Source organism: Gracilinanus agilis, chromosome 3 (genome assembly GCF_016433145.1).
Source record: "Gracilinanus agilis isolate LMUSP501 chromosome 3, AgileGrace, whole genome shotgun sequence".
Lineage (NCBI taxonomy): Eukaryota > Metazoa > Chordata > Mammalia > Didelphimorphia > Didelphidae > Gracilinanus > Gracilinanus agilis.
The window spans coordinates 84,038,769-84,063,193 of record NC_058132.1 but is presented as its reverse complement, the minus strand read 5'-3'; the positions used below and the strand labels follow the sequence as shown (position 1 = coordinate 84,063,193).

At 42.8% G+C, this 24,425-nt stretch overlaps 1 protein-coding gene across 1 annotated transcript in view; it reads left to right on the top strand.

Moving 5' to 3' along the window:
* The first annotated feature begins 5,790 nt into the window (after positions 1-5,790).
* C3H1orf94 (chromosome 3 C1orf94 homolog) overlaps positions 5,791-24,425 on the top strand; it is a 78,509-nt gene continuing 59,874 nt past the window's right edge. Inside the window, exon 1 of the mRNA XM_044671521.1 lies at positions 5,791-6,104. Within this exon, the coding sequence (XP_044527456.1) occupies positions 5,791-6,104 (314 nt within the window). The remainder of the gene's footprint in view (positions 6,105-24,425) is intronic.

Here is a 24,425-nt window from a genome sequence, read left to right as displayed (position 1 = left end):
TTACAGAGGCAAATTTCAGCTCCCTGTAAGGAAAGACTTCCTGAGCAATTAAGAGTTATCCAGAGGTGGGGCTGGCTCAGCTGGTGATGACCTCTCCATTTTTAGGTTATTCCTTCTCCACCTGCCCCCAAACAAAGGTTGTTTCCCCAAATGATGACTGTGAGGGCTGGGCTTGAAGCTGTCCCAGGCTCTTGTGCCTAACTGCATCGAGGAGAAAAATTATACCTACTAACATATACTACTTTAGAGTCTGGGATAAGTCTTGTGAATATCTCATCTGATCCTTACATTGCTCTCCCCTCCCCTCCCTTTTTTTAAATAAGAGTTCATTTAAACTTTACTTGACTACCTGAAAGTCATGATTATTAAAAGAGCCAAGACATATTTCAAGAAATTATAGAAGAAAACAACCCTGATATAACGAGCAAGTAAAATACAATGGAGAGAATACCCTGATTATCTCCTTCAAGAAATTTCAAAATGGAGACTTCCAGTAAAATTATAGCCAAATTCCAGAGTTCCCGGGTCAAGGGAGAATATTACAAACATCCAAAAAGGAACCATTCACAAAAAAATGGAGCCAAGGTCAAGACCACACTCAAGATTTAGCAGCTACCACACTAAAGAAGGAGAGGGCTTGGGATATGATATTCCAGAAGGCAAAAGAGTAATAATTTCAACTATCAGAAATCCTATCCAGTAAAACTGAGCATAATTTTTAATATATCAAATTATTATTAAAGCAATAAAGTACATGTGTGGTAAAAAGTAATTTTAAAAGTTATATGTATATCAAGTGAAAAATTTCAAAATTCAAAAATTTTACAAATGAGGAAATTGAGGCAGGCAGAGATCAAGTGACTTTCTCAGGGTTCCATAGCTAGTAAATATGTGAAGCTGGAAATGAAGTCAGGTCTTTCTGATTTCAGAGTCAAAACTGTATCAACTATACCTAACTGCCTCTAGAAGGGATACTAAGTCCTGGGTTCACGTCTGTGACACATGAATTGTATGAAATGGGTAGCTCACTTCTCAATCTAATTTGATAAGCTTTAAATTAAAAAATAAACTACTTATGTATATATATATATATATATACTTACTATATGCAAAGCATTAAGTACTGGAGATAACAATAGAAAAAAAAGACAATCCTCGAGCTCAAGGAGCTTACATTCTAATGTGAGATACAACATAGATGGAAGATTTCAGCTACAAGTTAGACAGAAAAGTCCCATGGTATTTATGATGCAAGGACAAAGCTGATGGCTGGTAACTGTTGTTGCTCAGTCATGTCCAACTCCTGGTGACCTTTAATTTCATTTGGCGTTTTCTTGGCAAAGATACTGGAGAAGCTAGCCATTTCCCTCTCCAGTTCACTTTATAGATAAGGAACTAAGTCAAATAAGGTTAAGTGACTCCCCCAGAATCACACAGGTAGTGCCTAAGGCTGGATTTCAACTCAAGACTTTCCTGACTCCAGGCTCAGCACTGTGGTACCTATTTGCTCCACACTGATGGTAATACCTCTTCTTTAATGTTATTTCAACTGATGGAATGTCAGTTTCTGATGTTGAACCATTTGGTACGTTAAGGCCTTTCTGGCAATTACTTGGTCTGAAGCAGCTATGATTGTAGCACCTGCAGGGGTAGTTACCAGGCTGAATCTCCACAGGGGTTGCTTTCCAGGATGAGGGTTCTGGGCTGGACGCTTTATCATTCCCAAGGCACCTGGACTCAAGGTCCTGGGCTGTCTCCATCTAGATCTGAAGGGTTTCAGGGGTTAAGATGCAGGGGATGATAGTCTGACTGGATTGATACATACTGCCTCCCATCTCTCCCTTGAAGCCTTGCTGCTTTAGCCAAGCTAGCTTGTCTGTTCTGTGAGTGGGCGTAGGTTGGTAGGTGGTGAAGATGACTGGCCCCTTCTACGCAGAAATTGCTCCCTCATATTAAGGTTGTGAAGGCTGGACTAGAAGGAGAGTTAGATGTCTGGAAAGAACTGCCACTCCCCAGTACCCTACACCTAACTGTTTGTTGGTGGTCACTGGTCAGCAACTATAGCTAGCAGTGATGAGGAGGAAGGTGACTCCTCTCTTCACAATTACTTCTCTCAATTTGGAGGCTGGGTTGGAGGCAGGACTAGTGGTTGGGGGGGGGCACTACTATTCTCAGAGCTCGGAGGCCCAAGGACCTGGGCTATCTAGATCAAGATCTAAGGGGAGGTAGTAGTCAAGGTGGTGGTGTTAGTCTGACTTTCCTGGCACATGTTGCCTGCCACATCTTCCTCCAGGCACCTTGCTGCTGTAGCCAGATGTGTTGCTAATCTTCCTCACAGAGGGATTTTCTATAGAAGGAATTCACGGTACCTATAAAATCACAAATCTAGACCAAATATCATTAAAAAGAAAAACAACCAACACCCCAACTCTGACTTTATCATGAAAGTCTGTCAAAATGGGATTTGATACACAAAACCCCATCTTCCAGACAATTTTGTCAGAAATATACCTATTCTGTAACTGGAAGGACTCTTAGTTTAACATCTCTTTTGTGCCATCCCACCCCTCCCATCTCAGGTTTCCTCTAGTTTCTCCTGAGAAACAACCAGGCCAACACAAATACTGCATCTAATGAGCACGGAGACATTTTGTTTGCAACTAACTTTTGTTTTTTCCCCTACTTCAATTTTTAATGACTCTGGCAATAGTGTGAGGACCAATACTGGGAGAACCCAGGAGAGAAGAGATTGATTTAGATCCTGTCAGAAGGAAGGGGGGGGAGGTGGAAGAGGTCCTTGCTTCCTCAGTAATTTGGAGGGGCATAGCTCAATGAGGAGGATGAAGAGACCAAGATGGGCAATGGTTCACAAAGAAGCAAAGGCCCATCGAGGCCTTTTCCTCTCTCTCTTTGCTTCTGTGCTCACTGGTCTTGGAGCGTTGCCCATGACACTTTATTCTCAATCATTTGCGAGCTTCTATTATTCATTGACCATGCATCCAGGTTGGTATTAAAGGTACAAAGACAAAAGTGACAAGGACTCCTGCCCTTAAAGAGCTTGCAATCTGGCTAGAAATGACAATATGTTCATTTATGTATGGATATGTACATACTCACAGAGTAAATTCAAGATAATTGGCAAAGGGGGAAAAATTCAAAGCAGGGATCTGGAAAAGTTTGAGATAGAAGGTAACACTTTGACCTGAGCCCTGAAGAAAATCAGAGATTCCAAAAGGAGGGAGCACACTTCAGGTTTGGAGGCCAGTGTGGAGAAGAGATGGAGTGTTGTGTCTGAGGAGCAGTAAATAGTCCAATATGGCTGAACTGTACAATGCATGAAAGAGAGTATAGGACCAGAACAAGTTGTGAAGCTTTAAATGGCAAATGGGAGCTTATATATGATCTTAAGGGCAATGGGGAACCATTGAAATTTCTTGAGCAAGAGTGTGGCTGGTCAAACCTGTTCTTTAGGAAAACTGATTTGGTAGGTGGGAGGTAGACAGAAAGGAGAAACTTGAAGCAGAGAGACCAAGTAGGAGATTATTGCAACAGTCCAGGAAAGAGTAAATGAGGGCCTATCTGAGCTAAGGCAGTGGCTGTATGAGTGGAAAGAAGCTAAAGAAAGAATAGGGGACGTCTTGTGAAGGTAAAAAATGGCAAAATTTGGCAACTGATTTGGCTTAGTGGAATGAGGTAGAGTGAGGTGTAGAGCTTGAGGATAGGTACCTGGGTGACTGAAAGGATGCTGGGGCCCCAGAAAGGAATAGGGGAAAGACTCGGAAACCAGGTTTGAAAGCCAGGCTGGCTCACTCTTCACCCTGCATGACTGTGCTACTGTCAGGACCTGCTGGGGGAATGCAAACTCATTTTAAAATAAAAATGAGCCAAACAGAATTAAGCCAATAAATCTGATGGCCTGCATCACATAATGCGATGCCAAGCCAAACAGGACCTTTGAGGGTTGTCAGGGCTGCCTGGGCTCCCGCATCTTTAGCAAGAATAATCTAGTAGAAAAGAAGGTTGGCCCAAAGGGACCTGCTGTCAGGGTCCCTCCACTTTGTCTGTCCCCGAGTGGCTGTGGAGGGAAAACCAGTGGATCGGGGAACATGAGTTTGGGACTTTTTTTGGTGGGGGAGGGGGCATAACCACAGAGGACCCCAGCCCTGGGGAAAAGGCGACAGGAGAAAACTGCAGGTTGCTGGCACCCCTGAGGATCTCCCTCATTCCATCACCTGGGCCAATGCTTCCGAGATTGGGAGGGTGGGGAAGGAGCCTTGCAGCTGGGGTTGGGAAGGAGGAACATACACTGACTGGTCTGGCAAGGGCGGACATCACAGGCCTGTTGCCTCGTGCTCTTCCCGCGGTCCCGCGTTCCAAGAGAGCCTCGGCCCGCTCCGCTCCCTTCCCCTGCAGCTGCACTGAATTCCCAGCAGCTGCCCCTCCAGGCGTGGGTCTGACCTCCGGGGAGGGCCGAGGCGGGTGCTGGATGGAGACCGGCCCAGCTTCCACCCCACCCACCCCCGGGCTGGCAGGCAGAGGCCCCAGGCTCCAGGTGTTGGGGAGTTTTAAAAAACTTAAGGGAGAGCTGACCGCGAGTCTGGGGATGTGGACGCCGAAGGGCGTCCGGGAGAGCCGCCCGCGGAAGCGCGGGAGGGGAGCAGAACTCTGGGCGCTGCTCTTCTCTTTCTTGATCCCAGGAGTCCCTGAAACCACCGCGTAGCTACGCGAGGTCCCCCCGGACTTGGGCGGAAAAGAGCGCGGGTTAGAGGGTCAGCCGAGACTGTCGGGTTTTTATTTGTGGCAGGTGGGGAGGGATATTGCAGCAGGGCAGGTTTGGCGGGAGAGATTGAGCCGGGTGTGCGATTGCCTCCACCTCAAAAGCCAGAGGGCTATACGCTGCGGTAGAAAGACCACTGGTTTGGGAGTCGGACTGCACTGGGTGCGAAGTGCTGCCCCGTTACTTACTTGTGTGTCTTTGGGCTAGCTAGACACTTCTCCCTGGATCTCATTTTCCTTATCTGTAAAATGAAAAGGGGTCAACTAGACCATCTCCCAGTCCCCTTGGAGCTTTGAAGCCTGAGTCGTGGACCTTTCCCGTTGCCCTCTCGGTCCCGGGTTCCCCTACCTCACGCCCAGGACCTGGGCTGCGGGGGCAGTAAGAGTATTGTGCCCTGGGGCGGTATAGGTGGCTCGGGAGGACTGTTGGCTCGAGAGGGTCAGGAAAGGCAGATGAGGATGGGGGGAGGGTCTGAGCCCTCTCTTCCACCCCCACCCCCTTCCTGAAGGGGTCTCGTGCCTGGACTGCCTAGTTGTGAACGCCTCTGTCCAGAAGGGGAGCGGAGAAAGGGGAGAGGGGTGGTGTTCCATTACTGAACTAGCGTGGGTGAGTGAGGGAGTTGAGGGCGGATTATCCGGGCCGCGACTGCCCGATCTCCTTGCTGTGGCAGGAGCGGGAAGAAGGGGCCCTACCAGCCCCTGGCTCCCCCTCACAAGCTTGTCTCCAGTTGTTATTCTGCCGGCCCAGTTGCCAGGATCCTGAGCTCCGGGGATTCCACGGTTACTAAGCTACTAGGTTTGTTGTCTTTTATTTTAAAATATTTTCTTCTGGGGGAGGGGGGAGGGGGGCAAAAGAAAGGAAAGAGCAAATAAAAAAAAATCAAAACAACCCCTCCCCCAGAACACACACACTCACACACGAACACACACAGCCTACAAAACAATTGTCCTTGGAGGAGAGAGAGAAAAATCTGACCCCCTAAACTCCCGAATCTGGTGAATGAGGGGTTGTGGATGGTCTGTCTTCGAGCCCTGGGCAGGCAAGGGCCCTTCTGCAAAGAGAGGAGGATGATGGCCAGCGGGAACGGGCTCCCTTCTCCCACGGTGGCCACCAAGCGCCCCTCACCCCTGGGCCCGTTCCCCAGGCATATCTGGATCCACCAGGATACACCACAAGACAGCCTGGACAAGACCTGCCATGAGATATGGAAGAGGGCCCAGGGCCTCCCAGAAGCCTTCCAGCCTAGGACAGGGGCAATGATACCAGCACAGCCCACTTCTGCCCCACCTGGGGCCCTCAGAGACCACGACAGCACTTTCCAGGATGAGTGAGTGTTTTCCTCCTATGACAGAAACTTGGGCTGGGGGACTCATAGAGCATCAAAGATCTAATTTCCTGGGAGGCAGTTGCTTGTGGAGAATATCTCCCTGAGCTCCATATCTGCAGTCTCTCCATGGGGGCTGGTCTTGTGTCCTTCCTACCACATGCCTTGTGTTTCCCTCTAAGATTTCCAGTACCCCCAAATCAGTGCATCAGGCTCACAAGCTTCAGGGGCTGCAAGGAATAAAGCCCTTGCAAGAATGGTGTCCTGTGATGGTTGGGGCACCTTTGGGGTCTATCCTGGGATGAAGGGCCAACTTTTCTTCCTTGCCTGCTGATACCACTTCATCCAAAGTCTTGGATATGACAGGCAAGAAAGTTGCATTAAATCAGAACTAGGATGATATGTCAGTCTCAGAAGCCTACCTACTTCCAGGGTTCTCAGGTTCCTCCTCAGAGATGGTTTAGAGATGATGATTTCTTGGGAGACACTTTTCAGAGATATTCACTTTCGCTCCATCCCCATCACACAAACCAGTGTTCTTGGTGTGGAACCACATCTGGAATCCCCCAGCTTGGGAAGCAGCTGTCCCATTCAGCCGCTACAGAAACCTCTCCAAAAGCACACATCAAAATATTTACTGGGAAAGCCCTGACATCGTCAAAGACCATAATAGAAAATTAACACATTCTAGAAGATGGCTGTAAATATGCCTATTTCCTGCTGGGAAACCCTGTGTCTGGGAGTGCCAAGTGTCTATACTAGGGCAGAGGTGGGGGGCAGGAGGAAGCAAGGGAACAAGAGCTGGGGGATGGGGAGGGAGAAGCAGCAGAGGAAATGACAGGCAATGATTCATGCCCCTATTTAGTCCTTCCATAAGTTTTTTGTCTTCAAAGGGTGTTGCAAAACTGAATTAATTACTCCTCACAGCATCCCTGCCAGGCAGATAGTGCTGTCCCCATTTTACAGATGGATTAAGTGTTAATAATTAAGTGCTAATTAGAGGCTAAGTGATAATTAAGTGTTGCAGGCCCCAGTGTATGCTTCTGCACAGTGGAGAATGGCATTGGGGAGTTGGTGGAGTCTTTGCTTGCTAATCCAAGCAGCACCCAGGCAATGATCAGATGTTAGCTGCTGCTCGTATGTGATTGCAAAGCTTACCTTTGGATCCGAGACAGCATAAAGCCCTGAGCATGTCAGTGCAGTGAAGATGCAAACACCTCAGCTGAGTCTCTTCCCATCTCTCCTGTTCTGCAGTCTCTGTCAGAGAGGAGGAAGTTAAAAGGTTCTCAGTCTGCCTCAGCTGCATTAGAGAAACAAGCATTCTGAGTTTGGTGCAGCTGAACACTGCACTTGTCCCTGAGCAGAGCATCTGCAGGGTCTGGCCCACCCCTAGAGTTCCCAAAAGGGACTGGCTCAAAGGTTGGGATGGGAGATAATCAAGGGCAGTAGAGAGAGGACATGATGGTAGCAAGAGATCATAGGAACAAATGACTGAGAGCCAAAGGGAGCCTCAGGGATCAGATCCAATTCCTTCATTTTAGAGATGGGAACTGAGATGTAGAGAGGATGAATGATTTGCCTACGGCCACACAGGTGTGTGGCAGAGAGCATAGATTCAAACTAGTCTTCCCACTCAGGGCTCTTTCCACTGTACTACACTGCTTCCGGAAGATTAAGGGATGAAGTCTTTCCATTTCAGATAAGGCATTTGTCATAGACAGTAAAGGACATGCTTGTTGTTCAGTGATTTTGAGTCATAATCAATTCTTCATGACCTCATTTGGGATTTTCTTGGCAAAGATACTGGAGTGGTTTGCCATTTCCTTCTCCAGCTCATTTTACAGATGAGAAAACTGAAGCAAACAGGGTGAAGTGACTTGCCCAGGGTCACACAGCTAGCATCTGAGGCTGGATTTTAACTCGTCTTCCTGCCTCCAGGTCCAGTTCTCTGTCCACTGCACCACTTATCATCCCAAAGTACCTGCAGACAACTATTAATGTCAAGCTGCTGATTTATCCACTGGGTAGATTAGCTGTGACTAGTTTTTACATGGAACTTGGTTTTCCCAAATAGCCTTAGCCTCTCCCAGGCTTCTCTCTGATCCTCAGCTTGTATGTAGATCATGAAACTTGGGCTGTGGTGGAAATGTATAAGATGTCAGGAAATCTGGCATTTTGTTTTAATTTGGGGCAGGCCACTTTTACCTGTGTGACCAGGGGCAAATTGATGAATCCATTTGTACCTCTTGTTTTCCCTTCTTTAAACTGAGTGACAACCCCTATCCTGTTTGTCTTCATGGTTGTGGGTGAGGGTGATAAGTCATGCTAGATATCAAAGTACTTTGGAAATTTTAAATAAAAAACTCTATGAAATGCAAGTTAGATTTTTATTGCCCAGATGTATCTGATACAATCTCATTATAATGGATCGTATAAGCCACAACAAAGAACCTTGCTTCACTATGACAATTAGGGATCTGCTTCTAAAGTGGAAGCCTCACCTTATGAAGCTTAGTGGAAACCATGACAAATTCTCCCACTGTTGAAGACTGGTTTCTATACAGGAATTGAGTGGTTGATTTGAATGAATTCCGCTTAAGGAAACTTTCTGGCTTGTGTGTGTGAGACTTTACTTTGTGAATTGTCTGGCTTGTCCAAGAACCTTGGGGCTGGAAGGTGTGTAGTCCATGTGCATGAAGCCTGGTTAGGGAGCTGTCTGGTCTGTGTATGTCAGTTCATTCACTCATCTATTCATTCATCCATACATATATCCATTTCATCATTCATTCCACAAAAATTATCTAGCCCCAGGTGCAGGATCTAATAAAGTATTTCACTTCAATGAACCCCAGTCTGAGAACTAGCTGTATAGCCTATGTATATGAGCCCTGTGTGTGGGAAATGCCTGAATCATATAACCATAAAGATCAAGCCTGGGAACTTTCTGATTTATGTTCATGAGCCTCATTCATTCATTCAACAAATATTATCTAGCTCCAGGTCTAGGAGTAGATGAAGCCGAGGGCAGGAAACTCACCCTGGCAAACGTCTAGTCTGTGGGCATGAGTCTCATTCATTCATTCTTCAGATTTAGGAGCAAGTTTGGCTGTGTGCGTGATTCCAAATTTGTGAATTGTCTTGCCATTGGGTATGACCTCAAGGTTGGGGATCTCTGACATATACTCAAGCTTCACTCATTCATTTAATGACATGTATTATTCGGCTACAAATCTAGATGATCAAGTGGTAGATATGTTTCAGTGAAAAGCCCAGGCTTTAAGTTATGCTGGCTATATGCATAATTTGGGTCTGGGAATAAGTTTTATGACCGTGGTATATAAAACTCATTCAATCACTTATTCATTTAACAAACATCCAACTTCCAAGTCAAGGAACTCATCAGGTATGTTTTAAGGAAATGCCTTCTGGGAGCTGTCCACCCTTTAAACATTATCCTATATAAACTGTGTGTATGAGTCCAGGTTTGAGAGTTGTCTGCTCTGTGAGAATGAGATTCCCTCATTTGTTTATTCAATGTGTATTTGTCATCCAGCTCCCTATCTGGACATTTCCTAGGCTGTATCCAAGAGCTCTCTTGCCTTTATAAATGACTACTGGTCTTGGAGCCATTGACAGATTAGACCAAGATGGAATTTATCAAGGAGAGGTAGTACATAGTCTTCTACCTGAGGTAAAAAAAAATGATGAGCCAACAGTGTGATAGAACAGCCAGAGAGTCTAGAACTCAGTATTAAGCAGTCTCCAGAATGAAGGAGATGTTAGTGCTGTCATACTGTTCCATAGTTAGACCTCATCTGGAGCAATATGTTCGAGTCTGGGTAAAACATTTTAGAAAGGACATTGATTAAACTGGAGAATTCCATTGATAAGCAACCAATATGGTTGGGGAACTAGAGACTATGTAACAAAAGCATCAATTGAACACATAGCAATGTTTATGGAAAATAGAAGATTTGGAGACAGTGAAGATGAACTTTAAGTATTCTAAACGCTGACACACATTAGATTAGACATGTTCTGCCCCAAAGGGGAAAATAAAAACAATGAGTAGAAGTAACAGAGGTAAATTTAGGCTTGATGTCAGGAATAGCTGGCTAACCGTGAGCACTGTTCAAACAGAAGAGGGATGGGGTGCCTCAGGAGGCCACAGATGGGATCCCCTGGATGACTCATTTTCAAACAAGGATTGGGTGACCACTTTTCAGAGATGTTGTACAAGGGAGCCCTGGTCATATATACATTGAACTAGGTCATCTCTGAGACCTGTTTCCTTAGATTCTGTGATTCAGTTCAACCAATGTTTAAGTGCTTACTATGTGTAAAGGCCCCTCTAATCAAAAGATTTTTACATGCACCAAAATTCCTCCTGCCATAGAGGACATATTTTCTTTGATTCCTGGCCCTATGTTTGCATATTGCTGAACATAGAAAGACAAAATGAAGCAATCCATTATATCAAGGAGCTTCTATTCTTCTTTAAGGAAAGTGTTTTATAGACCTTGATGGCATAGTATAAATATAAGTTACTCTGATGATTTTTAAGCCAATTCCTATGACAATGCCCAAGGGATTCTGGGAACCTATAGTGGGTGGGGAACCCAGTTTGGGGAGCTATCCCATAATGCAATGTCGGGACACCTGTGTTTGAATCCTGGCTCTGCATTTGGGTCTGGTTGTTTGACCCTGAAGAAGGCACTTCACCTCTTTGTAGTTTCCTCACTTATAAAATGGAGATAATGCTTGCAGTGCCTAGATTACAAGAGTTTTACAAGAATCAAAGGAGATGATGTATGGGAAGTGCAAGCACTATAAAAATGTAGGAATATTCATTCAATAAGCTAATCAGATCATGTGCTTCAATGAACCCTACTCTATTGGGCCAGTTATTACATGAGCTTTCTGGCTCTAGGTACTGTCTGGCATGTGTATGGGGAAGCTTTCCAGCCTTTGTGTATGAGCTCCAGCTGTGGGAGCAACCCCCATTGTCTAAGGGAACCCTGGGGTCCGAGTAAGCCCTGGGAGCTGTCTCAAACATGTGTGTGTGTGTAATTCTGATCACTCCCCAACTTTGTGAGCTCTCTAGTCTGTATAGGTGGAACAACTCTCCCCAGGTGATCACTTGGGAACATGGACTGACCTTGAAATTCCTGTGTCACTAACAGCTTTAGTATCTCCCACCGAGGGACAGGCTTTGTCTTGGTGTCACACCTGGGAATGTTTCTCTTAAGTCGGGCACCTGAATCGATAAGTTCATTGATCTTGCTCATGTGATCAGGATTGGTCAGGCTGTTATTATGGCTCTACTCTAGTACATTTTATGTGCCAGTTTAAAAAATATCAGGTTATATCTTAGCTAACATTGTTAATTGGGTCTGTGAAAGCCGTTTAGGTGAAATGCCATCATGGGGGTAGTTGATTCCATCGAAACCATTTTGTAAATGGACCATCCATCAAAGAGTATTACTGTAGATTTCTCCACTTTATAGGAGGAGGGTATGTTATGATTTATTAAGAATCTGATTGCGAAGTGACATTGGCAGGGCAGCCTGATGTGGGGGGCATGCCAGTAGTCTGAAATTGGGGGCTCTGATTTGGGTGGCTGCATTTTGCAGCTCCTGCTCGAATGTTCATTGCTTCCCTCTTTGCCTCTTGGTATATGTCCTCAGCAGTGATGTTGGGCCTCTGTGTTGGTCAGGGTGGGTGCTGTATTCTCTGCTCCTAGGAGCCGCACGCCTCCGATGCACCCATCCCCCAGCCACAATTCCCCTGATTCTGTCACTGTGGCAACTGCTTGCTTTATCCTTAATCAGCACCACTAACCCTTCAGCCTCTGGGAGCTTTGCCTTTATCCAAACTTAAGCATGGCTCTTTCTACTTCATTTACATTATTGTTATCTTCTTTCAAAACCCATTAGAAAGGTAAAGCTGAAGTTTTGTGACCCTTGCAAATGGAGTTTCATATTTTTAAGTTACAATATAAATGATCTTCCTCTTAGGCGTGGCTTGGGGAATATCTACACCCAGCTTCCTCCCACAGATATAGAATGTCAAGATGCTTCATTCCACTAGTGTATAGGTACAAGAGAGCTCGTTGGGATGCTGGCAAGCAGGAATGGTGTCTAGAGAATTGCAACACTGAGGACTTTGAGTTCTGTGAAAGCAGGGGCTGTGTACCCACTTGAGGTCTAGTGCATATTAGGTGCTGACGACTTTAGAGATTTAGTATGACTCTGTCATTTTACAAATGGGAGAACTGAGTCCCTAAGGTCATGGAGAGTACCTATTTTGTTATTCATAATCATTAGGTTTGATTCAGTTGAATTCTTTGTGGTTTCATTAATTTTACTAACAAATCACACCCTTCCCCTCATCTGGCCAAAACCTGCCATCTTCATAATAATCCCAACTCCAATATTTTACTCCTGATTCTCTAGAATTGACAGATCTTGACTCTTTTCCTTCCAAAGATCTTCTTGTATCTATCCTTTGGGTTCCAGGACAGCATGTATGGAAAGAGTGTTGGGTTTGGAGTCAAAAGACTGAGATGTTGTACCCTGATTATTACTTACTTAGAGCAGGATCTTGAGCAAGTTACTTATCTTGCTGTTCTGAATTTCTTCATCTGCAAAATATGGGATAAGAGGATGACCTCTGAGATCCCTTCAAGATCTAAAGCTATGATCCCTGTTCTAGAAGCAAAAAATAATCTGTTACCTACAAAGGCTTTTCTGGTCTGTGGATATTGTATGTACTCTCAAATCTCTCTAAACAATTGTGAATTGAATTCTAGGTAACCCAGAAAATTCAGATGAAATATTCTAAATGTTAATTGAAAGAACAAATGAAACATGGAACCTGAAAACTAAAAGAGATCATAGAGGCCACATCTAATCCAATTCATTCCAGTGCCAAGAGCCCCTTTATAGCATCCTTAGTAGTGATCATCCAATGTAGTCTTCAACATTTCTAGAGATTCTAGTGAGATAGGTTGACCCATTGCTAAGAGTTATAACTATTATAAATTAATCCCCCTTCATTTTCTACCCAAAGTCTTCATTTTTATCCAACCTAGACTGAAAATGTTAAGATCTCTTTCAATCACATGATCCTGATAGCTCACATAGGGAAAGTGATTCCCCATCCATCATGTTTCCCAACCTTGTTAGTCAGGATGGGATATAGCTAATGGAAGATCACTGAGCATGACCAAGAGTCAAGACCAAGACTATGACCTCAGCCAAGAGGAGAAGTCTAAAATTAGCTATAGGAGAAGAAAAAGGAATAGGAAACCAGTAGTTATTCCAAACCTCCTATTTCCTTGAACCCTAGCCTTGCCTAGTGACCTTCCTCCTCATTTTGCAAAGGAATTTCCTTTTCTTCTTCTAAGATTGAAGACTATTTCTCTCTACTCCAGCCCTGAATTCCAAAATTATGTCTTGACCTTGCCTCCTCTCTTCCTACCTGCCTTGAGGATGAATTGGCCCTCTGTGTTGCCAAGGATAACTGTCCATTCATTGATTTAGCAAACATTCAATACTTACTTGCTGTATGCAGATCAGAGTGTTTGGTTTAGAGAGTTTTATAGTTTAGATAACATAATCCCTATCTTCATGAGGAGAAGAGAGAGAAGATAAATTTTTTAAAAGTTTGCAGAGAGTCAGAAAATCAAAAATTATTTCAAAAAACACTTTGATGTTTTAGGCTTTGTTAGATACTAGGAACATAAAATGAAATAGTCTCTGCCCTCAGGGAGCTTACTCTCTACTGAGGGAATAAAACATGTTTACAAACAAATAAATAGAGGGTATGTACAAAACACATACAAAGTGGCGTCAGGGGATGGGGCAGTAACAACTGATGAAGTCAGAAAATACTTTTTGAAGGAGTGGAGATTTGAGAGACAGTCAATCAGGTAATGAATGGGGAGGAGTACAAGTGTGGAAGTAGGAAATGGGGAGGTCTGTATGAGGTCAGTGAGGAGACCAGTTTGCCAGTCTGATTGCCTCAAAGAGACATACTATGCAACCAATCTGGAAAGATAGGTTGCAGCTTGATAGTCAAGGATTTGAACTGTCAGAGGAATTTATATTTTGTCCCAGAGGCAATAGGGAGCCCTTGGAGTGCCATTAGCAGTATTAGGCCTAAGCTTTAGGAATAGTCCTTTAGCAGCTATATGAAGGAAGGGCTGGATAGGGGTATCTAAGTAGCCCAGAGAATTGGGCAATATAGGTGTGGATTCAGGAGGACCTGGGTTCAAATCTGACCTCATATACTTCCTATCTGTGTGATCTTGGCCAAGTCACTTACCCATTTAGCTTAGCCTTTGACCTTCTGCCTTAGAGTGGTTACTAAGATAGAAAGTAAGGGTTAAAAGAGAATAGACTAGAGAGCGGAGAGACTGGATGTTGGAAGACTAATTTGGAGGCTATTGTAAAATACAAATAAGATATAAGGTCCTGAATGAGGATGATAGGAGACTTTGAAGAAGAATAGATAAAGTATCCATCAATGATTGGCTATGTAGGGAAAGGAAGAGTGAGGGATTGCAGATGATTCCTAGACTTCAAATCTGAATGACTAGAGGAAGGGGGGGTGATACCATTAATAGAAATAGGGAAGTTAAGAGCAGTGTGTTGGAGATGAGTTCTCTTTTAGATATGTTGAGTTTGAGTTGTCCAATAAGCAACTGATGGTGTGAGACTCAAGATAGAGAAATAAGAATGGGGTGAACCAATGACAATTAAATCCAGAGGTGATTAGTTGACAACTATTGAGATCAACAAAAGAGAGAATATAGAATGCAAGGTCTGAGGCCAGGGTCCTCGGATCCCAAGCCTCTGACCTCAATCTTTGTGGGCAGGATCTCATTATAAGTTTATCAGAGAAGGCCAAGAAAGATTGGCTAGACAGGGATGAAAAGAACCCCAATAGAACAATGTCACAATATTCTTGGAAAGTTATGTGGATATGGAATAAGAGAATGAAGGATTAATTTCAGGGTTATAGACAGGAACTAGCACTGCCACCAAGAGAAATTGCAGAGGAGTAGGTTAGAAGGAAAGATGTGATCCAGATCATGTTCTGTTCTGGATACCATATTTTAGAAAAGACAATAATAAGTTGGAGAGTGTTAGAGGACAACCACAATGGTTGACCTTAAGTTTATGCCATAGGAGGATCATCTGAAGGACCTGAGAATGTTTATCTTGAGAAAAGAAGACTGAAGGAGTAACTGTTGCTTCTCTTCCAAGTATTCCAAGGACTTTCATTATAATAAGAGGCATCGAAGGCTCTGTCCTCAGTGATATATTGTTTCATGTTCTCTCAGCCATTATTTGTCTGACAAGGCTGCTTTGTATCTCAGTCATCTGGATCCTTCTCTCAACTCTCAAGTTTAGGACCTGAAGGACCAAAGATAAGCACCTGCCCTTGCTCCTAGTCCAGTTTCTTATCACTTTCAGGTTGTACATCTCTAAAACTCGGGTCATGGTCCTTGGGAGTCTTGGTCACCTTTCCTCTCTTCCTTCTCCCTCTTTCTTGTCTCTTTCCCTTTCTCTTTTTCTCTCCTCTTCTTTCTCCCTCCCTCTCTCTCTTCCCTTCTTTCTGCTTCCTTCTATCATCTTTTAGCCCCTACCGTCTCTCTAGGTCTGTATTTTTCAGTTGTTTATTCAACATCTACTGTATATCCCACTGGATGCTGAGGTCAAAACCTAAGCATATTTTCTTCGCCTAAATTTGGCTTCTCTTCTTGACTTATGTCTATTGATGATACTACTTTTCTCCTAATCACTCAGGCTTGAAGTCTCAGTTATCTCTGACTGACCTATGAGCGCCCCCCCCCCATCCACTCAGTTGCCTTCAGATAGTTCCTTCTGAACAACAGTTATTTATTAGTGCCTTCTATGTGTAAGAAATTATACTGGGTATGAGAAATACAAAAAAGTAAAAAAACCCCTGCTTTTAGGGAGCTCTCAGTCTAATAGAAAAGATTACATGCAAATAACTAAATACAAACAAATTCTATGCAGGGTAAATTGGGCATAATCTCAGAAAGAAGGCGCTAAGATTAAGGAGAAATGAAAAAGGCTTCATGCAAAAGGAAGGAATTTAACTGGGGCTTGAAGGGGAAGCCAAGAGGTAGAAATGAGAAGAGAGACAGTTCAAGGTATGGGGACGGCCAGTCAAAATGTTCAGTGTCAGGAGATTGTTATGTTCAAGGAATAGCAAAGAGGGTCAGTGTCACTGGATTACAGAGTACATGGAAGTAAAGTATAAAAAGTCTAGAAAGGTAGGAGTTATGAAGGGCTTTAATAGTCAGAGGATTTTTTATATTTGATCCTGAAGGGAATAAAGATCCAATAATGTTTACTGAATTTGGAGAGTGATTTGAACCAACCTGTGCTTAAAGAAGATCAATTTGAAAATGGAATGGAGGTGAGAGAGAAAAGGGGGGGGGGGGGGGAGGGAGGGAGGAAGGGGGAAGAGAGGAAGAGAGGATATTGCAAAAGGCTTAAGAAACTATGAGAGCCTGGACCCAGGGTGGCAGTATCAGAGGAGAAAAGGGGGCATATGTGAGAGCTGTTATAAAGGTAAAATCAATGGACATTGGCAACAGTTTGGATATGGAAGGTGATAAAGAGTGAGAAATTGAGGATGACAGCTAGGTACCTTGGATAGCAATAGAGAATTTAGGAAGAGGGAAAGGTTTTGGAGAAAAGATAATTAGTTTTGTTTTGGACAGAATTTGAGGTGTTCATTTTGAGATGTCCAATAGCCAGTTAGAGATGTGAGATAGGAGGTCAGGGGTGGAAAAATAGTTCTTAAAATGATCTTCATAGAGATATTTGAATTCATGGGAGCTACTGAAATCACTGGGTAAAACAGTATAGAGGGAGAAAAGAAGTCCCAGGACAGACAGAGCACTGAAAGACATCACATTTAATAGGTATTGACCTGGATGAAGATCCATAATGGAAACTGAGGAGTTGTCAGACAGGAAGGAGAAGAACCAAGACAGTATTGAAATGAAGGCCTAGAGAAAAAAAGACTATCAAGATGATGAGGGGGGTCAATAGGACCGAAGTCTGTAGGAGGTGAGGTAGGTGAAATAGTGGGGAAAAGTCATTAGAATTTGGAATCAGATAACTGGTAACTTGGAAGAGCAGTTTCAATTGAATGATGTGGTCACATGTCAGACTGCAATTCAAGGTCTTCTACAATCTGACCCCAATGCATTTTTCCAGCTTTATCACACCCAATTTCCCTAACTATCCTTTATGTTCCACCCAAATTGGACTACTCAGCATTCTTTATCCTGAACTTTTGCTTAAACTTTTTGGTGTTTCTTTTGACTGTTCTTTTTCCCTCAGTGTCATCCTGTTAAAATCATACTCATCCTTTTAGGCCCAGGTGAATTGTCACCCTTTCCAAGAAGTCTTCCAAAACTTAACTTACATCCTTTAGCCAAGAATGTTGTTCCATTCTTCTTATCTGTGTTCTGCTTCACCCCTAGTATATGAAAAGACACCCACCATCAGGACCTTGGAGAAAATCCCAGAGGGAAACTCATTTCTATTATCCTGACAAGAAAAAATTCTATTCCAAGCTGGGATACTTTATTCTTCCTTAGTCCCTTAATAACATGCAGAACAAAGGTCTATTCTATATTCAGTTCTTCCTAATTCCTCACTGTTCCCACAAAAAAACAAGGAAGCACTTTTGCTACCCTACTTAGATCCAAATCCATCAACATCTATTCTCTCTTTCCCATTTGCCAATCTGGAGTCTCTTAATTTCTTTTTACAACAATGGTTGTATTTATTTACAGCAATGGTTCTCAAATTTTGATTTGAGGGCCCCTTTATATTCTTAAAAGTTAAGAACCCCAAAAGGGTCTCAAATACCCCCAGGGATCCCCATTTTGAGAACTGATGATTTACAAGAATAAGATCTAGCTTGTGAGTAATGCAAAAATCTCAGGAAGCAAAGTTATCTCATTGCTACAGGACTGACCAGCTTTAAGCACGATGATTGAACCTATTTTCCACTGGCTATAGCAGAGGGTCAGAGTGTCACTGCCTTAGGGCAGGAGAACCTCCAGCCCTGCTAGATTTGTGATTTTCCCTAAGAAAGAACAAGCCTCTTTCCCAGAATCCTCTGGGTTGAGATGGCTCAACTCAACTGCCTCCTGAGTCCAACTGTCTAACTGTCTGCTCAGTCCAACTGTCTAGTCAGTCCAACTGCTTCCTCAGCCCAAATGTCCACTCAGTTCAACTGCCTGCACATACCAACTGCTTCTCAACCCACCTGTCCATTTAGCCTATCTTCTCAGCACAACTGACTAGTCAGTCCAAGTGTCTGCTCAGCCCAAATGCCTATTTAGCTTGTTTCCCTAGTCCATTTGTCTGCCCAATTCAACTTGGGCTTGCTCAGTCTATAACTGCCTTCTTGGCCCAACTACCTTCCCAGTCTAACTGCTTCCTCATCCCAACTGCCTCACCCAGTCCAACTGATTGCTCCCTTTTTTGGCCAATTGATTCCTTTAAAAATGTGACTCTCAGAGCCAAATGAGATGTCTTCTGATTTCTGGTAATCTTCCCCAATTTGGGTGCATTCCCACCTTAAGACTGAGCTTCCTTCCATCAAGGGCCTCTCTTCCCTCATCAATGGGTTGATCCATTGTAACCTCTTTCTATTCTTTCCTCCTCTATTCTCCTCCCACCCCTTATCATTTTTCACAGATTGCTTACAACCATAGTTGTTAATCTGACAGTCAAAATATATGCTCCCCACTACCTCCCCCCCACCCCAGTCATGAAAACAATTATGTTTTTCTCCCTGCTACAATGGTACTTATCACTGGATTGATGTATGTATGCATCCTTTGCATATCACAGAACTGCAGATTCTCAGAGTGGGAAGGCACCCCAGAAGTCGTCTTGTCCAATCTGCCCCTGAACTGGAAGCTTTCCTGTAAGCTTCGGGTCCCAGGCCAATGCTTCAAAGGTGCCTTACTTAACCAGTGTTTGTCAAATGAATGAATAGACTAGGACCCTGTAACAGTAAGACAGACTCAAACACAAGATTAACTGGAATCTAATACAAAAAAATCACAGTATCTGCCACATTTCATATAGAATTCCCTTTGGACTATTTCCAACAAATCAGGGGTCTTCCCACAGATAGAATCTCAGGGTTTGTCTAGTCTATAAGCAAAGGCTTGGATTGTATTGAATACAAGCCTTTGCTTATAGACTTCTAGTGATGAGGAGTTGGACTTTTGGACAGGTCTAATGCTCAACAAATGGGACATATATGTAGTATAAATCTACCTCTTGGCACCTCTCCATCTTCCCTCTCTCCCCATAGCTCCTAGTTCAGTCCTGTGATCAGCACAATGGTCACCTCAGGTCAAGGAGGGTTAATTCTCTCCACTGTATTCTGCAACATTTAGACTATGAACCACCTTGGGGAAAGAGGCTTAGGAGCCTGTGGCTATGGAAGGAAACAAAAAGCACTAGTCACCATCTGCTATTGATGCCCCTTATTCATGGACTTTCCCCGTGGTGGCTATTAAGAAGCCAATCCCAGAGAATTGGGCAGGCAACCAGACAGGAGGTACAGGGATAGATCAATTGCCTGCAGTCTTGGTGCAAGAATCGCCAACCTTAGACGGGGAGATACAACATGGATCTCTTTAGATGGTCAAAATTGGTCAGACAATGAAACCCTATATATTATTTTGTCCAGATATGGATTGATATATTCTTTTCGCTTACAAGTAAATGTCATGTGGCAAAATCTGGCCTTAGAATGATGTATAAAACTTTGCTTGCTTAGCAGGTGTTGCATCAACCTTGGCAGTGGCATGGAGCTGGAACCAACATGTGTTGTCATTGCCGTGGGTTTGGATAACCAGAAGCTAATTTGTGAAGGAGAAACTTTTCCGTCAATCAGTCAAATAGCAAGCATTTATAGATCCCTACAAGGTGTTGAGCCCTGGGTTTGACATTGTGGGAATATTAGTATTAAAGTTCTCCCTTCAGTGTTTATCTCTAAAGTTCTTTCCAGTTTTGACATTCCACTGTTCTATCTTTCTAAGACCTGATCTTTGGTTGAAAAGAACATGAAATATGATTGTGGCTACAAGATTCAAGCACACATGAAACACCATGAGAAGAATTCTGTACTAAACCAGGTAGTTCTTATTCTGATATCTAATAGAGACTTGTGACAGGGGAGATCTGAGTGGGGCAGAATGGTTAGAAAACACTTCATGGAGGAGATGGGTGAGAGGTTTTGAAGGGGAAAAGTAGGATTAGGAGAAGTAGGAAGAGAAAAGTCAAGATTAGGGAAACAGTGTAAAAAAAGGCACAGAGGTAAGAAGGGGCCTAACTTGTTTGGAAGAAATTTTGTACACAGAAGAGGCGTAGTAAATATGCAATGGGTCTGTTTAGAGTGGAATATGAGTGGGAGAGTTATATTCATTCATATTCACATCTGTCATCATAACTTGCAGATTTCCTGAATTTTAGTATTGATGATTCCATCTTATATTTTTGTCCAAATTGGGACTGGATTCAGGAAATCTAGACACTTAAAATTGCATAAGCATATTGGCAAATCACTTAACCTCTGAATATCTTCATTTGTAAAATAAAAATAATACTTGCCTATTAAAATTTTTGTGAAATAAGATAATGTATATATGAAGTGCTTTACAAACTAATAGAAATATGAATGATTATTATTTCATTATTTTTTCCTTCTTTCAATCATTGGTGACTGTGGCTGGCATTCAGTCTACTCAGAGGAGATCTATCAATTCTCCTACATCTGTGTTCTCCCACTAGTCTATATAGTCAGACTCTAATATAGGTGACACTTTCTTGATGCCTATCTGGGAGCTCTCTATCTGAGAGAGTCTGTCTGACATATTATGCATTAAGTTCTTCCCACTGTACAAAATGGTTGACTGGTGGGCTTTGAGAAAAGTTTAGATATTGTATGATCACTAGGGAGCTACTGTAAGTTGAGTAAGAAAGTGATGTGACAAAATGGGATGTTTTAGGAAAATTAATTCTTCAGTAGTGTATAGGATTATGAGATGATGATGATAAAGGAGGAGGAGCAGGATAATAGCTGATAGTTATATAGAATTTTACAAAGAATCTTCCTTTTCTCTTCTATTTCTTCCACACTATGACATGGTAAGGGAGTTAGTGCTAGTCTTATTAGAGAGAAACAGAAGTTGAAATTCAGAAAAGTCAACAGATGTTCTTAAGGCCACATAGTTCAAGTTTTGCATCTGGAGATTGAAACTAGCTCTTCTTATTCCCAGTCTCTGCCTGTGATCAAGAGGTTATTATGGGGTTGAGTTTCAGTAAACTGTTCCTGGAATCAGTCACCATTAGTCTTCTGGAAGGTTCTGTAGCTTCAGATCTATCCATCCATCCATCCATCCATCCATCCCTCTATCTCTATCCATTTTGGTTAGCTTTTCTGCCATGTATAATGTATTGTCTTTGAAAACAGGGATTGCTTTGTTTTGATCTTTATACCTGTGTAGCCTATGAAAAGCCCGGGTTGAACTCTTGAGAGCACTTTGACAATTACAACCATAACTTGATAGTTAAATAGGACTTTTATTGAAGATGATGAAGATCAAACATTTAGTGGAGGAGCTCCAACCAAATCTAAATTAAAGACATCTACAGGAACTCTATGGAACCATTGATTTGATCTGGAAAGGGGTTTCAAAGGGCCTAATTAGAGTGACCGCCTTTTATTTACATCTCCCTTGGGTGTACTATCCAATGAGTTACTTAGTTCAATAGACAATTATAGACAAATGGGTTCAATTAACCGAATGGGTTCAATCCAACACCAATAGTCTTTTACTGGCTAGATTCAGGGTTTACTGCACTATCTTCCAATAGTGCTATAGAGTCTCTTTATTCACCCTGCCTTTCTATATAAATTCTACAAATTCTAGGCTCTAGGTAGTGGAAAGAACATACTACACTGAGTATTTAAATGTTTGTCCATTTGATTGCCTGATTGATTGTTCTGGAGATGTCAAATCTAAAAATACAGAATTATCTGAATAGAAAATTTCATGGGAAAACATAGCTCTTACATATACATATAAATATGTGTACATAGCTGCAGATCCATTCATAGATGTGATTCTATAAATTGATTCAATTATTAACATCATGATTTAGAATAGAGATTGTTAAGCGTGGGCCTGTGGAATTGTTCTTTTATTATATTTCAATAAAATTAGTTTTTTATAAAAAAGAGGTTATTACAAAGGCAGCTAGGTGGCTTAGTAGATAGAGCACTAGGCCTGGAGACAGGAGGTCCTGGGCTTGAATCTGGTCTCCAACACTTCCTAGCTATGTTACTCTGGACAATTTACTTAACCCCAATTGCCTACCAGTGATGGCAAAGATATGGCAAGCATGCAGAGCTGGTACTGGGGGAGTTGCTCGATTTCCTCTCTTCCCAGTGCCCAGGGACATTTTTTTTGCATGCCTCACCCTTCTGTCCAGCTGCCCAAAGCAAGCATTTTAATCCAGGAGCTCACAGACCGCTTGAATTTGCCTTCTGGGCACTTGAACTCAGAAAGGGTTCACCAAGGAGGGAACCCTTACCTCTCTTCTGCCTTGGAACTGAGTATCAATTCTAAGACAGAAGGTAAGGATTTTTAAAACAATAGAGGTTATTATGATCATTTAGATATGGAATTTTGAGGGCTCAAGATCAGTGGTAACTTTGGGGATGGGGCAAAAAGTCCCACATGACATTTCAAAGGAAGAGATGACAGAGTATGGCCATTGATCAAGTATATAGCCATGGAGGAGAAGGGAGTATTATTAAAGAGGATCCTCTCCCTTCCTTTCTTGTCTTGGATTTAAAGATGCCATAGGGAACTGCTATTGAAAGTTTGTCTTTTGTGATGCCCCCCTTGGAACATGTGGGGCCAGTCCCACCATGAATCCGATGCATCCTCTTCTTACTGCAATCCAGGAAGTCTTCTTGGGCCAGTGGTTATTGAGCTGGGACCCTTTGTGAATGTACATTTTGTTCAAAGGACGCAGATCTAAATAACATACACCCAATCTCCTTTGGTGACTTTGATAGTGAAGTGTGTCTAATACATCAAGAGGGGAGCTCAACCAGGATTTATGTTCCACTTTTGGCATCTCCTTTTTCATTGAACATTACAGGGTTTAAGTACCTCTGTCCTAGGTTCCTAGGAGCCCACTGAGTGCTGCATTTGTGGTTTGATTTAATCCCCTTTTTAATATCTTTGTTACAATGTTCTTTCCAATTCAACTCCCCAGTCACATTAAAAAAAATACTTCTTCCTTTGGGTAAGCCTTTTCTTATTAAACAGATTCAAATGAAAAGTTTTAAAGATAATTTGAACAAAAAGAATCACTCTGACTCCCAGCTGAAGCTCCATTTATTGCTGTATTTATTTCTTGCCATTTTTTTTGTCTCTTTCCCCAACCCAAAGCTTCCTGACTCATCATCTCTTCCAGTGTCTGGGCCATTTTGGGGCCCCTGGATAATTCCTGCTCCTACTACTCATTTCTCTTGCTCAGGATTGCCTCTCTTGCCCCTCTGGATCATGGCATAAAGCCACAAGTCCAGGAGAGTAGAGCTGAAAAACACTGTTTTTAAAGTCTGGTGGCTTGGGATCAAATTGTGGCTTACTATCTGTGAGACCTTGAGAATGTCATTTAAGATATCTTTCTGGAACTCAGTCTTTCATGTGAAAAATAAGGAAGGCTCACTAAATAACTTCTCAGGTCCTTAGATTCTATGATACTTGTGGTTTGGTCTAGATAATCTTTAAATAGACCTCTATCAGGTCCTATATTCTATGAAGTCTTTTTCTCACCTTTCCCTTTTAAAAGAGAGGATTAAGGATCTATTAGAGAGGTTCTATTATATTCCTTCTCACAGAGACCTCATTTTTTAAAGGACACTTTGCTTAGAACACAACCTATCCTCATGAAGTAAACCATCAAAAAATGAGAGACAAGTTAATGAGAAGACCAGCCCCAGGTGGGATTTCCTCCCTGCTGTCATCAGAAATGAGTATCTGGAAGCCCTCACCTAAGCCAAGAGAACCAAATGACTTGTATAGAACTCTTCCTGGGGAGGTCTGCCTGGGGAGATCATCCTTCAGCATCATCCACACAAACAGGAGGGAGTAGCAGGGTCAAACTGGGCAGGTTGGTTATTCTTCTCTCTATAATCACATCCTTACTTTGAAATATGAACAAT